The sequence below is a fragment of the Microcaecilia unicolor genome, chromosome 10, assembly GCF_901765095.1.
Source record: "Microcaecilia unicolor chromosome 10, aMicUni1.1, whole genome shotgun sequence".
Lineage (NCBI taxonomy): Eukaryota > Metazoa > Chordata > Amphibia > Gymnophiona > Siphonopidae > Microcaecilia > Microcaecilia unicolor.
In genome coordinates, this window is record NC_044040.1 from 197512400 (window position 1) to 197527801 (window position 15402).

Below are 15402 nucleotides of genomic sequence, written 5' to 3' on the forward strand. Positions count from 1 at the left end.
CCACTCAAGGAACGCATCACTTTTAAAGTATGCACCTTAGTCCACAAAATCATTCACGGTGAAGCCCCTGCATACATGTCCGACCTAAGTGACCTGCCACCCAGAAACGCTAAAAGATCGTCCCGAACCTTCCTCAATCTCCATTTCCCTAAGTGCAAAGGCATAAAATACAAAGTACTGCAAGGATCGACTTTCACATACATGAGCACACAATTCTGGAATACACTACCACGCAGCCTGAAAACGACCTACGAACTGACCGACTCCCGCAAACTACTAAAGACTTATCTCTTCGAGAAAATCTACGGCAAGGATCAAAACACATGAAGCCCATACAATCTCATAGACACGCGCCAATACACTCTCTGAACCTCTACTCCCGCGCTCTCACCACTCTTAAACCCTACCCACAGATAAAATTGTCAGACCTCCCTGTTCCCTCGATACTGCTCTGTCCCCCTCCAACTCACCACTGTTATATTCCACTGTTCCACCCCCTAATAATATCCTGCATTTACTCTGTCTTATATAATTCTTCACAATGTAACCCATAATTGTACTGCAACCAATTGCACTTCCATCCTTTACAATGTATTGTAAGCCACACTGAGCCCGCAAATAGTTGGGAAAATGTGGGATACAAATGCAAATAAATAAATAAATAAATAAATAAATAAAATACTTACTCAGTATGAACTTACAAGTCTCTCAATTCTATTGCACTGAGGCAAAAAAGATTTAGGAATCCTTTTACTAAGGTGCGCTGAAAAATGGCCTGCGATAGTGTAGGTGCGGGTTTTGGCCGCGCGCAGGTCCATTTTTCAGCACGCCTGTAAAAACAGGCCTTTTTTAACATTTTTGCAGAAAATGGACTTGCGTTAAAATAAAAATTGGTGTGTGTCCATTTTGGGTCTGAGACCTTACCATCACCCATTCACTTCTTGGTAAGGTCTCATGCGGTAACCGGGTGGTAATGACCTACGCACGTCAAATGCCACTTTATGCGCATCAGAAAATATTTTTCGGACGCGCGTATCGGGCGCACGCAAAAAACGAAATTACCACAAGAGCCACGTGGTAACTGGGCGGTAACTCCAAAATGGCACGCATTGGGCATGCCTAAGTGCTTATGAGGCTTAATAAAAGGGCCCCTCAAAGAGTGACAAAAGAAGAGATCTGATCAGAGATATCCCTTCAGACATCTCATAAACACGTGTGGGGAACCTAACTCTGCCCCAGAAACTGGAAGGCTTTTTCCTTACTAACTGGCATTTGGAGAATGAATTTCCCAAAGCATCTCCTTCTGGCTGCTAGAATAGCACACCACACATACCATACAGAAGTGTTTAGCCAGAAATAATACCTGAAACACTGGAGTCGCAACGCTTGCGCAAATTTTCCAGCTGTGTATTCCTCTCCATTCATCATGGACGGAACCATTTCTGTGTCTTGCACAATGACCGCCACTTCACTATCGCGCTTTCCCATCATGCTCCGATCATTGATGTTAGCAGAACCTACGAAGAAATTAAATGGCAAACATTAGGGGACCCTTTCACTAAAGCGTGGTAAGTCCACTGTGGGCTCTCCGCATGGGGATCCGGTACTGCTGCCGGGCTATCACAGGAGCCTGGTGGTACGCCATTGCTGGTGTGTTGAATTTTTTTTTGAGGGTGGGGGGGGGGGGGGGGGTTAGCACCAGGGGCTTACTCAGCAGTAATCGGGAAGCACCATGCACTGCCTGGTTATCGCCAGGTTAGTACGGGAGCCTTTACTGCGTCCTAAATAGATGGCGGTAAGGGCTCCCCCGGGAAACAGCCTTGCAGCAAGTGGTTAACTTACCAAACGGCCGTTTCCTTTTTTTTTTTTTTAAAGCGCCTTTTATCCGCTGCAGTAAAAGGAGGCCTCGGCATGTGGCAAACCCGATGCCACCATGGGCCCCCCTTTTACCACAGCGTGGTAAAAGGGGCTCGATATTTTTAACAGGTAAATATTGTTGTGCAGAACTGATTAGTAAATACTTAAAAAGTCAAAAGGTAAAGTAGCAAAGGAACTTTTTTTTTTTTAACCCAACCATTTTCTCCTGTTCCTCTGGGCATCCAGCTCAAGAGAAATCAAGACTGGTGTCTTGCTCTGTAATATCTAACTGTCCTGGGGTTTTCTCCTCTATGTTATGTCAATGTTTATTAGGTTCTTGTTATACCACCTTTCAGAACTGAAATCAAAACAGCGTACAGACTAAAATGGGAAAAAAAAATGAAAAAAACTACAATCAAAAATAGAAAAGAAGGAAAAAAGAAAATGAAGAGGAAACGGAAAGATATTCGACCTACCAACGCAGCTATGGTCCTCAGCAAAGAAGAAGTATCAGGATTCTATCTGGAAACTTGTCACCATGGACACCAAAACCAACATCTAGATATTATGCTTGCCAGATGACCATGACTCCACCCCCCCAGGGGCCGTGAACACTGCTTCTGAAACATCCCAGTCAACCCAGCAAACAGAAAGTGTTGGAATGTTTGCTCAATGTGGACCAAGGAAAACAAAAGGATGGTTGCAGTGCATGGACTTTGGAGACATGGGTCATCTTGCTCAGATGTGACAGTAAGGCTGATGAAAGGTAGCATTTATAGCCAGTAGAATTTAGTAGGGTGGGAATTCCCACACAGAGGCCTGGAGGAGGTGGCAAGTGGAGACTGAAAGAGACTGGATTTACTAAAATATGCTACGTTGTTAACACAGTAACATAGTAGATGACAACCTGCATGGTCCATCCAGTCTGCCCAACAAGATAAACTCATATGTGCTACTTTTTGTGTATACCTTACCTTGATTTGCATCCGCCATTTTCAGGGCGCAGACCGTACAGGTCTGCCCAGCACTAGCCCCGCCTCACAACCAGCAGCCCCACCTCCCACCACCGGCTCTGCCACCCAATCTCGGCTAAGCTTCTGAGGATCCTTCTGAACAGGATATGCAGAGAGGGTGGCTTCTAAAATACAGTGGGCTTCTAAAATACAGTGGTCTTTGACATAAGGTATAAGGGGAAAAAATTAATCTCAGTATGTATACTTTGGAAGAAAGTCACCAAAAGGGAGACATGAAAGAGACATTTAAATACCTCCATGGCATAAGTGCACAGGAGGCAGGTCTCTTTCAACTGAAAGGAGGAACTGGAATGAGAGGGTGTAGGATGAATGTGAAAGACGACAGACTGAGAGTAACCTATGGAAAAGCTTTTCATGGAAAGGGTACTGGAAATATGGAACAGCCTCCTGGTGGAGATAAGGACTGTCTGAATTCATGAAAGTGTGGTACAAGTATGTAGGATCTTTAAGAGAGAAGAAGGGATAGTAGATGCTACAGATGGGAAGACTGGATTAGCCAAATGGTCTTTATCACACATCATTTTCAAAGTGCTATTAGTAAATTGGTCCCATTATAGTAGATGACGGCAGAAAAAGACCTGTACGGTCCATCCAGTCTGCCCAACAAGATAACTCATATTTGCTGCTTTTTGTGTATACCCTACTTTGATTTGTACCTGTGCTCTTCAGGGCACAGACCGTATAAGTCTGCCCAGCACTATCCTCACCTCCCAACCACCAGCCCTGCCTCCCAACCACCGGCTCTGGCACAGACCGTACAAGTCTGTCCAGCACTATCCCTGCCTCCCATCTGTTGGAATGTATTGTATTTTGCATGCATTGCCTGTCACCTATTATTTCTCTGTGATTACTCTGTGACCTCTGATGTGAATTACTTAGAGAGGTCACACAGCTATGCAACTTCCTGTGGGGGTTAGATGCAGCACATGCAGCACATGGAGCACATGGAGCTCATGATCTCTCCTAACCTGAGAGGATCTATGGTGGTGTGAGCATCCATTACCATCTAAGCACATGGAAGGAGCTGATAATACAAATGTATAGTAATATGTATATATAAGCCTGTCTGATTATAATCTAACTACAAACTGTGAGTAAACAGATGTTTTGTTACTTCAACTTTAAAGTGACTCAGCAGTGAATTATTCAGGGGTGAATGAGAGAGAGATGAAGAAAGAAATTAACATTTCTAAAGCTGAAGCTGTGTGTACTAAAATCTGCTAATTATTTACTACAAATAATCCAACAAAAGGGTTACGGGCCCAGGGCTCAGGAATTGAAAAAGAAGAGAAATATTACCAGGCAGTAAAAAAGGCCACATTTTTCTCTTAAGTTTTAAAGGAAAGATTCAGTCTGTCTCTCTCTCCCCCCACACAGCAGACAGAAGGCTAAGAAAATGGCTGAGGGAAGAAATTCACCATTTTTCTATTCTCTCAAGGTGCCTAAATTAACTGAGTTTAATTATCGGCAGTGGGAACTAAGATTCATATGTCTCCTTCGAGCAAAAGGATTACATATATGCTTAGACCAAGACAGAACAGCTGAAAATATGGCTGAATGGGACAATGCAAACTATTATGTGAAGTGCATGCTTTTGGAAGCTCTCTCAGAGAAACAAGCCATATTAGTGGAGGGAAAAGATACACCAAAGGACATTTTATATAAACTGAGAACTATGTATGCAACTACATATGCAAAGCAGCAACCAATTTGGCTGGCAGAGTTGAATGAAACCAAATTAAGGGATAAAAGTAAATGTAATGATCACATTATGCATCTTATGTCTTCATTTCAAAAGCTAGAACTTTCTGGAATTCCCATGTGTGATGCATTGAAAAGAGCATTTCTTTTTACCTCACTATCAAAGAAGTTTGATGTTTTTAGGTCTGTAAATGAGGCCATTGAAGGGCAATCTTTTGAACAGACAACATCAAAACTAAGGCAGGAATGCATAATAAATGATTCTGAGGAGATGTGTTCTCAAAGCAAGTCAGAGAGAAATGAAACAAATTTCTTGGCAAAGAACAGAGGAAGGCGGAGCTATGGGAAAACTCCACCCAAGGGCAAGCTGATTTGCTACTCATGTGGAAAGGAGGGACATGTATCTAAATGGTGTAAGGAAACACAAAACACTCCCTCTAGCTCACCTAAGCCAATGGAACTAAAGAATTTTCAAACCAGGAAATGTATGAAGGACAAAGATAAACACAAGGGTTTTCTAATGGCAGAAAAATCTTTGACTATGGTAAATAATAATTCAAATGAAAGTACTTGGATTTTGGATTCAGGGAGCACATGCCATTTAACCAATTGTAAGAATTTCTTTCAGGAAATGTGTCCAGAGGAAGGTATTCTTAAAACTGCAAACGCAGGGACTGCTAAGATCCAAGCAAAAGGTATTGGATTCTTAAAATGCAAAGTGTCTAATGAAGTTAAAGAAATTCCTGTAAGTGATGTTTTGTATATTCCCCAAGCAGTTTGCAATATGCTTAGTGTATCTACATTAGATAAGAAGGGATTTGTGATTCATTTTGAAAACAGTAAGTGCACAATCTCTAAAAATGATGAAGTGTATGCTGAAGCTTTTATGCATAATGATGTTTATAAGCTGAACATTTCAGGTGAAGCCTCACATATGGCGCAAGTAAGGAAGAATGATGGTAAATGTAGTCTGGAAATCTGGCACAGCCGCCTGGGACATCGTGATTCTAAGGTGATCCAGGATCTTTACAGTAAGCAACTGGCCACCGGCATTCAGATAAGTGCAAATGCTGGTAAAATGGAGAAATGCATAGACTGTGTTACTCAAAAAGGTGTAAGACCCTCATTTCCTGCATACACAGGAAATAGGAGTAATAAAGTGCTGGACTTAATACACAGTGACTTATGTGGACCGTTTAATATCCCATCATTGGGAAATAACAGATTTGTGCTAATATTCTTGGATGATTTCTCTAGATATTGTGTGGCCTATTTGCTGAAAGAGAAAAGTCAAGTCACAGACATGCTGAAGAAATACGTAGCCATGGTGAGCAATAAATTTGAAAGAAAACCAAAGGTTCTTCAGACCGACAATGGTGGTGAGTTCACTTCACAAAGCATGCGCACATTTCTAGAACAAGAAGGCATTCAACATATCACAACAGTAGCTTATACACCAGAGCAAAATTCTGTTGCAGAGAGAAAATTTAGGTCAATTGTGGAAATGACCAGATGTATGCTGTCAGATAGCAATCTCCCTAAAAGACTATGGGGGGAAGCCATTCTCACAGCAGTGTACCTACAAAACAGAATGCCAACTAAAGGCGCTGAGCGCACACCACATGAGACATGGCATGGTAGGAAGCCAAACCTGTCACACATAAGAACATTTGGAAGTACAGCATATGCTCATGTACCAAAGCAAAGAAGGCATAAGCTGGATTCCACAACAGAAAGGGGCATTTTAGTTGGCTATACTCCAGGACACAAAGGATATAGAATTTTGAATCTGAAAACTGGCATTGTTGGCATAAGACATGTTACATATTTTGATGAAAACAAAAGGGTTGATAAAGGCTGGATTATCCCAGATGAGCCTTATCATCCAGAATATGAAACTAGAACCATAATAGACATGCCAGTGTATATAAATGCCATACCAAGGCAGATGTCTGAAAGCAACTCACCTGTATCTAACGAGGAACAGGCAGAGGAAGCAGACACAGAAAGGATCATTGAAGAAGACAGTACAGTTGGAGAAGGGGAATCAATTGGAGAAGGACTCTCAGATTTAGAGGATGCGGAAAGGTCAGACCAACCTGTTGTCAGACGCTCATCCAGGGAAAACAAAGGTGTTCCACCCCCAAGACTGTCTTACCTAACAAAGTCAGCAGAAGCTCAAGAGCCCTTAACATGGGATGAGATTGAGAAAATGCCAGCAGAAGAAGCTGCTGAATGGCATAAAGCTGCACAAGAAGAAATTGATGCATTGGATAAAAATAATACTTGGATTCTTACAAAATTACCTCCTGGCAAGAAAGCTATAGGATGCAAATGGGTATTCAAGTTAAAAAGGAATGCACAAGGAAAAGTGGAAAGGTATAAAGCCAGATTAGTGGCAAAGGGATATCTTCAAAAATATGGAGAAGATTTTGATGAAGTGTTTGCACCTGTAGTGAAACACACGACAATAAGAACACTTCTGAGCATTGCAGTCTCAAAAGGCATGCAAGTCAACCACATTGATGTGAAAACAGCGTTTCTTCACGGAGATATAACTGAAGACTTGTACATGGAACAGCCAACAGGTTTCATAAATACAAAACAAAGACAGCTAGTGTGTAAATTAAACAAAGGTCTTTATGGATTAAAGCAAAGTGCAAAATGTTGGAATGATAAATTGCATGAAATATTGACAAATTTAGGATTTAAGCAAGGTGAAGCAGATAAATGCTTGTACACTAGGTGCACAAATGGACAATATGCATACATTTTAGCTTTTGTTGATGATCTGCTCATTGCAAGCAAAAGTGAGCAAGAGTACAAGGACATTGTAAAGTGTTTAAACCTCAATGTTGAGATAAAAGAACTTGGAAATGTGTCATACTATCTTGGTATAGAAATTGAGAAACAAAATGATGGTTCTTATCTTCTAAGCCAGAAGCAGAAAATAAATGAGCTTATTGAAAGTTTAGGTATGCAAGATGCCCAAGTTGTAAGCACTCCCATGATCACTGATTTTCTGAAGGATGAAACAGTAAGAGAACCTTTACCAGATAACATCCAATATAGATCAGCCATAGGTAAGCTTTTATATCTAACTACCACATACAGGGCTGATATAGCAAATGCAGTAGGAATTTTGAGCAGAAGGGTCAGCTCACCTACCAAATCAGATTGGACTGCAGTTAAAAGGATGGTAAGGTATTTAAAGGGTACCATTGATTGTAAATTAAAGATTTCAGCCAATAGTAATCCAAAACTAATATGTTACTGTGATTCAGATTGGGCAGGGGATCATTCTGATTATAAATCCACAAGTGGATATGTGTTTATGTATGGAAATGTACAAATTTCATGGGGCAGTCATAAACAAAGTATTGTGAGTCTGTCTTCTACAGAAGCTGAATACGTGGCTGTATCGGAAGCGTGCAGAGAACTGATGTGGATTGAAAAACTTTTGCTGGATTTCGGAATAGCTGAAAAGAGACCAATCCAGATAATGGAAGATAATCAGAGCTGCATCCGACTGTCACAGAATGACAAGGTTCAGTCACGTACCAAGCACATCGCAACGAAATACCACAACGTGCGAGAGTTGGTGAAAGAAGGGGTCATCAGTCTACACTATTGTCACACCAGTGAGATGACAGCTGACATCATGACCAAACCGTTACCCAGAGAACATTTTGTGAATTTGCGTATAAAGCTTGGACTTTGTATGAATAAATAATTGCATGACAGTTATGCATGAGAAGGGGTTTGTTGGAATGTATTGTATTTTGCATGCATTGCCTGTCACCTATTATTTCTCTGTGATTACTCTGTGACCTCTGATGTGAATTACTTAGAGAGGTCACACAGCTATGCAACTTCCTGTGGGGGTTAGATGCAGCACATGCAGCACATGGAGCACATGGAGCTCATGATCTCTCCTAACCTGAGAGGATCTATGGTGGTGTGAGCATCCATTACCATCTAAGCACATGGAAGGAGCTGATAATACAAATGTATAGTAATATGTATATATAAGCCTGTCTGATTATAATCTAACTACAAACTGTGAGTAAACAGATGTTTTGTTACTTCAACTTTAAAGTGACTCAGCAGTGAATTATTCAGGGGTGAATGAGAGAGAGATGAAGAAAGAAATTAACATTTCTAAAGCTGAAGCTGTGTGTACTAAAATCTGCTAATTATTTACTACAAATAATCCAACACCAACCACCAGTCCCGCTTCCCACCACCGGCTCTGGCACAGACCGTATAAGTCTGCCCAGCACTATCCCCGCCTCCCAACCACCGGCTCTGGCACAGACCGTACAAGTCTGTCCAGCACTATCCCCGCCTCCCAACCACCAGTCCCGCTGCCCACCACCGGCTCTGGCACAGACTGTATAAGTCTGCCCAGCACTATCCCCGCCTCCCAACCACCAGCCCCGCCTCCCGATCTTGACTAAGCTCCTGAGGATCCATTCCTTTGGCACAGGATTCCTTTATGCTTATCCCACACATGTTTGAATTCCGTTACCGTTTTCATTTCCACCACCTCCCGCAGGAGGGCATTCCAAACATCCACTACTCTCTCTGTGAAAAAATACTTCCTGACATTTTTCTTGAGTCTGCCCCCCTTCAATCTCATTTCATGTCCTCTCGTTCTACCACCTTCCCATCTCCGGAAAAGGTTCGTTTGCGGATTAATACCTGTATCATATCACCCCTGTTTCTCCTTTCCTCCAGATGTTGGAAGTGTTCTTATGATGTGTTTTGAGACGCTGAAGATTGTGAATGAGAATATCAAAACTATTTTTTGTAATTTATGATTAAACTCATTTTTATTGAGCACAAAACAAAATAATCAAGCAAAATACACACTTCCAACATCTGGCCCACCCAACCCCTCTCCGTCCCTCACCCTCCTCTCCCACCTCCCAGGTCCAGAAAATAACATCGTGGCTCCTGCAACGCAAGGAGTATTAAGTGTTCAAAACTGTACTATATGCCAGCGACGTCAGCATGGACCAAAATGGTTCCTAAATCATTTTAAATTGCTTCCCCTGCTTAGAGTCCAAGTCAGACACAAGCAGTTGTACCATCAAAAATTCCTATTTTTTTGTAATTTATAGAGAGATATGAAGATATACTCCTGATGAAGCCTGAGAGTGAAACGGCAGGCCTCTGTCAGGTTTTAAGATAAGTCTTGTCACAAAAATCATTTTAGGAGAATAAAAAGAGGAAAAAAAGCATAAATAAAATAGAAAAAAAAAGTCAAAACAAATGGAGGCTTTTGACCTATGATCGAAGTAGATAAGCCTAATGACAAGTTGGCAAGGGAAAGGCTTCTGAGGTCTTTTCGGCAACATAAACATTTTGTTTTTTCTGCCTACAATAAAATCTTTTGCTCTTAATATTAAGGGTTTTTTTACACTAAGGGGCATGTTTACTAAGGTGCGTTAGCGTTTTTAACGCACCTTTAAAATTAAGGTGCGTTAAACGCTAACACGCCTATATATTTCTATGGGCACGTTGGCATTTAACGCACGTTAACCACGCTAACTTGCCTATAGTGCACCTTAGTAAACACAGGCGTTAAACTTTTAATATAAACTTTGTACCATATTTTCTATACTCTAATAGCCAAATTCTGCTGCAATCATCAAAAAGGTATCTTCCAAAGTGTTCAGTTTAAGGCGCGATCACGCTATATTTGAACCTAAGTGGTTGAACTCGGAGCTCTCCCCATGAAACGTTTTGTCTGTGTCATTCACCTGACAGAACCCCCATTACACCATCACCTATATAAATACCACAGTCCTTTGCCTGAAACAGCAGTTCCTTTGATATATGTATTTAGAATCTGATTTTTTGAAAAAATAAAACCACAAAGAGAAATTCTTGGCAACAGCCTATTCCTGCAGGCTCTGCATGACACCTCGACAGCAATGTCAGCTCCTGCCAGCCTTATCTGGAAACTGATCCTAGGTATTTCATTCCTGAAGCCAGTGGGCTCTCTCAGTAAATCAGACTTTGTTTTTACCTTTGGAAATGGCAGCTGCTGAAATATTTCTAGGGAGAAGCTTATCAACTTTGGGCTTTCTGCCTGTCTCGGTGTCACCGTGTTCACCGCGTCAGCTGTAAACATTCTAGACTGTCCAAAATTGGATTTCTTGGGGGTGTTTCTGCGCTTAAGGCAGGAGGTGGTGGATTGGAATGGGAAAAATGTAGTATTGATTGATACAACAAACACTGTACCAGTGTGTAAGAAGCCTCTCTCTGCCCTTGGGAAGTTCAGAGGAATTACAAAATTCTACACAAACTATTCACTTACCTTAGACCAAGATACAGAAAGGAAACAGAGGATTGTGCAACATGAAGACCAGAGATAAGGTGGCAATCACCGAGCAGGCCAATTTTAGAGTACAGTACAAAGGGAGAAAAGCTAATGTGCTTTACCGTGTGTGTATCTGTATTACCCTCCCCAAATCAATTTTGTGTTCACTCTTCTATCCTCATCAAATTTTCAGTACACGTCAGTGAATGCAAGGGAATCCTGATAGGGGTATTTATTTAGTTTCTGATCTATAGAAACATGACGGCAGATAAAGGCCAAATGGCCCATCCTCTGTAACTCCTAACTCTTCCTTTTCCCACGTGCTTATCCCATGCCTTTTAAAATTCTGTGACAATGACTAACAAAAACAAAAATAATCCAAAATTAAAAACAAAAAAAAGATCAAATTTGTATTTAAAAATACAAATACATAAAAGAATTAAAAAATGAAAAAGACGACACTTGTTTATAAAAAAATTAAAACACTTTATTAACTAAAGGATAGCAGGGAGAAAGGGACTCGACACAGCTGTGTTTCGGCCTGCGTCAGGAATCTTCTCACCGTGTGTTGATTTTTAATTCTATCCAATTATAAAGAAAATATGTGTGTCTCTTTTTAAAACTGTAGCGCTAAATGATCCTTGTAACAAAGTGAGGCAAAAAGCATCAGAGCAGCGTCTCGTCTTTTTCATTTTTTAATTCTTTTATGTATTTGTACAAATTTGATCTTTTTTTGTTTTTAATTTTGGATTATTTTTGTTTTTGTTAGTCATCTTCGCTGTTTTGCTTTTTTTGGTGTTTTTTTGCGAAGACTGGTTTCTTCTGTTTTTTGTACTACTTTTAAAATTCTGTCACAGTCCTGGACTCCACAACCTCCACCGGGAGTCCATTCCACGCTTCCACCACCCTTTCCGTGAAATAATACTTTCTTAGGTTACTCCTAAGCCTATGCCCTCTTAACTTCATCGTATGCCCCCTCGTTCCAGAGTTTTCCTTCAGTTGAAAAAGGCTCACTTCCTGTACATTAATGCCCTTGAGATACTTCAACGTCTCTATCATATCATCTCCCTGCATATACGTGTTGAGGTTCCTAAGCCCGTCCCTATATTTTTTGTTTTCCAGACCACTTACTAATTTTGCAGCCGCCCTCTGGACCTGCTCCATCCTGTTTATATCTTTTCGTAGGTGCGGTCTCCAGAACTGCACACAGTACTCTAAATGGGACCTCACCAGAGACTTATTCAAGGGCACTATCACCTCCTTTTTCCTGCTAGTCACCCCTCTTTTTATTTATGCATTTGTACCCCACATTTTCCCACCTATTTGCAGGCTCAATGTGGCTTACATAGTACCGTGAGGTGTTAGCCACCTCTGGTGATGAAACAAATACAGAGTAACATAGTAAATGAATGACGGAAGATAAAGACCTGTACGGTCCATCCAGTCTGCCCAACAAGATAAACTCATTTTACATGAGTTTAGGCTTATTTTCCCTCTGCCACTCTGTGCAGTGACCAAGTGAATGAAAAAAAAATTCTTGCTACTCACCTCCAAGAAAGCAAAGTTCTTATCTTGGTTTATCTGCACAGCCAGAACTGGGTTGCTGGGAGCTTGGGTGAGACCACCAAGGCGCATTTGGGCATTGAAAAAAATCCATCATAGCCTCCTAGAGGGGAAGAAGCATGAGGGGGAGTGGAGTGGAGTAGCCTAGTGGTTAGTGCAGTGGACTTTGATCCTGGGGAACTGAGTTCGATTCCCACTGCAGCTCCTTGTGACTCTGGGCAAGTCACTTAACCCTCCATTGCCCCAGGTACAAAATAAGTACCTGAATATATGTAAACCGCCTTGAATGTAGTTGCAAAAACCTCAGAAAGGCAGTATATCTAGAAATGTTAAATAGTAGTAGTAGAAAGGCAGTATATCAAGTCCCATTTCCCTTATGACATCACAATATCAGAAGTGAGCCAAGTACAGGGCAATCAAGCCATTATGACATCACTGATGAGGTTGGCTCTTATTGGTGGAATGAGTGGAGGAGTAGCCTAGTGGTTAGTGCAGAGGACTCTGATTCTGGGGAACTGAGTTCGATTCCCACTGCAGCTCCTTGTGACTCTGGGCAAGTCACTTAACCCTCCATTGCTCCTGGTACAAAATAAGTACCTGAATATATGTAAACCGCTTTGAATGTAGTTGTTATCCAGCTTATTTTCAAATGAGAAGGCCAGCAATCTTCTGACACAAATCCGGAGATGACCAGCCATTTCCTGAAGCCAGCAAAATCAGTATAATCAAAAACCAATATTCGCCAGCTCCAACTGCTTTCCGTCACAGAGCCAGCCAAACTTAAAGGGGGTGTTTCCGCAGGGTATGGAAGGTGGGAAGGCGGGATGGGGGCATGGTTATGAGATGGCCAGCTTCAGCCGATAATGGAAAAAAGAAGGCCGCCTCTGACGAGCACTTTGCCGGCTTCACTTGGTCCATTTATTTTTAGGACCAAGCCTCAAAAAAGTGCCCCAACTAAGCAGATGACCACCGGAGGGAATCGGGGATGACCTCCCCTTACTCCCTCAGTGGTCACCAACCCCCTCCCCCCCCCACAAAAAAAAATCATTTTTTTTGCCAGCCTCTATGCTAGCCTGAAATGTCATACCCAGCTCCATGACAGCAGTATGCAGGTCCCTGGAGCAGTTTTTAGTGGGTGCAGCGCACTTCAGGCAGGTGGACCCAGGCCTATCCCCCCTACCTGTTACACTTGTGGTAGTAAATGGGAGCCCTCCACCCCCCCCCCAAACCTACTGTACCCATATGTAGGTGCCCCCTTCACCCCTTAGGGCTATGATAGTGTTGTACAGTTGTGGGTAGTGAATTTGGGGGGGATTTGGGGGGCTCAGCACCCAAGGTAAGGGAGCTATGCACCTGGGACCAATTTTTGAAGTCCACTGCAGTGCCCCCTAGGGTGCCCGGTTGGTGTCCTGGCGCGAAAAACACAACCAAAAAGATGTTCCAGTCAATGTGGAAATTAAAAAGAGTAAGACCATTCTTCCCAAGGACCGTCTTCTGTAATCTGGTACAATCATTAGTACTCAGTCATCTAGACTACTGCAACTCACTCTACGCTGGCTGCAAAGAGCAAATACTCAAAAAACTCCAAACAGCCCAGAACAAGGCAGCCAGACTCATATTCGGAAAATCAAAATACAAAAGTGCAAAACCCCTACGAGAGAAACTACACTGGCTCCCACTCAAAGAACGCATCACGTTCAAAGTATGTACCCTAGTTCACAAAATCATCTATGGCGATGCCCCAGCCTACATGTCAGACCTGATAGACCTACCACCCAGGAATGCTAAAAAATCATCTCACACATTCCTTAATCTTCATGTCCCCAATTGCAAAGGTCTAAAATACAAATTAATGCACGCATCAACCTTTTCCTATATGAGCACGCAATTCTGGAATGCGCTGCTACGCAACCTAAAAGCGATCTATGAACTGACCAACTTCCGCAAACTAATGAAGACCCATCTCTTTGACAAGATATACCACAAAGATCAACACATGTGAAATTCCCCACATATATCCAGAAATGTGTAATAATGCCGTCTGCTATATTACTATCATGTATTCCATTACCATGCAACCCAAAATCCTTCTGTAATACCAAATGTTTATTCTCTTCTTATTTCCACTATCCATGATGTATTGTAAGCCACACTGAGCCTGCAAAGAGGTGGGAAAATGTGGGATACAAATGCAATAAATAAATCCTCACCAGGCTGACTGTCCATAGTGTATGTAACATTATCTATCAATAGCAGCAGAAAAGTGAACCAATATCATCAAACTTTTCCCTGGAAATGTCAGTATCAAATCTTCTTTGGAGCAACCCATCCATGAAATGTGTGGCTGCTGTGGATATTACTTTGGGCAGGGGCAGTGGAACATCTTTTTGGTTTGAGAGGCAACCCCCCCCCCCCCCCCCATTCTCCGACCACATCCACAAACTCTGTAACTGTCAATGTTGTGTTGGGCAAAGTATTGCTCTGGCCTTGGCCCTGGTGCTGTGTGTGTGTGTGTGGGGGGGGGGGGGGTGTCAGCCATGCAGAGGAATTCCTGGGCTCATTTCGTGGGTGGCTCGGTCTGAAGATGCTGCAGTGCAGATTGTCACTGCATTGGTTAGGCTGTGTGATTTGGGGGTGGGATAATGCGGAATGCTGGGGTCATGTAAATTGGGAGGGGGGGAGGGGGGAATCCTTGGCTCATGGCACTAGAACCTGGCCCTGGTTTTGAACCATCACTGGCAGTCGAAAAGGAGCAAGAGGAAACACGGTGAAAGAACACAATTTTAGATAAAAATTATATCATGAATCAATTAGGCTGCAAAGAGCCTCTATAAAACACAAAACAAATGAGAAATATACCCATTTTTTAATACTGATTGGGACTATCAGTCGGTGTTGCTGATCTCGATATTGAAT

The 15402-nt window shown here is 42.1% G+C and overlaps 1 protein-coding gene across 1 annotated transcript in view; it reads right to left on the reverse strand.

The window, feature by feature from the left end:
• Positions 1–15402, reverse strand: part of PLD1 (phospholipase D1) — a 186185-nt gene that overhangs the window by 7274 nt on the left and 163509 nt on the right. The window contains exon 25 of the mRNA XM_030216519.1: positions 1364–1517. Coding sequence (XP_030072379.1) covers positions 1364–1517 — 154 coding nt within the window. The remainder of the gene's footprint in view (positions 1–1363; positions 1518–15402) is intronic.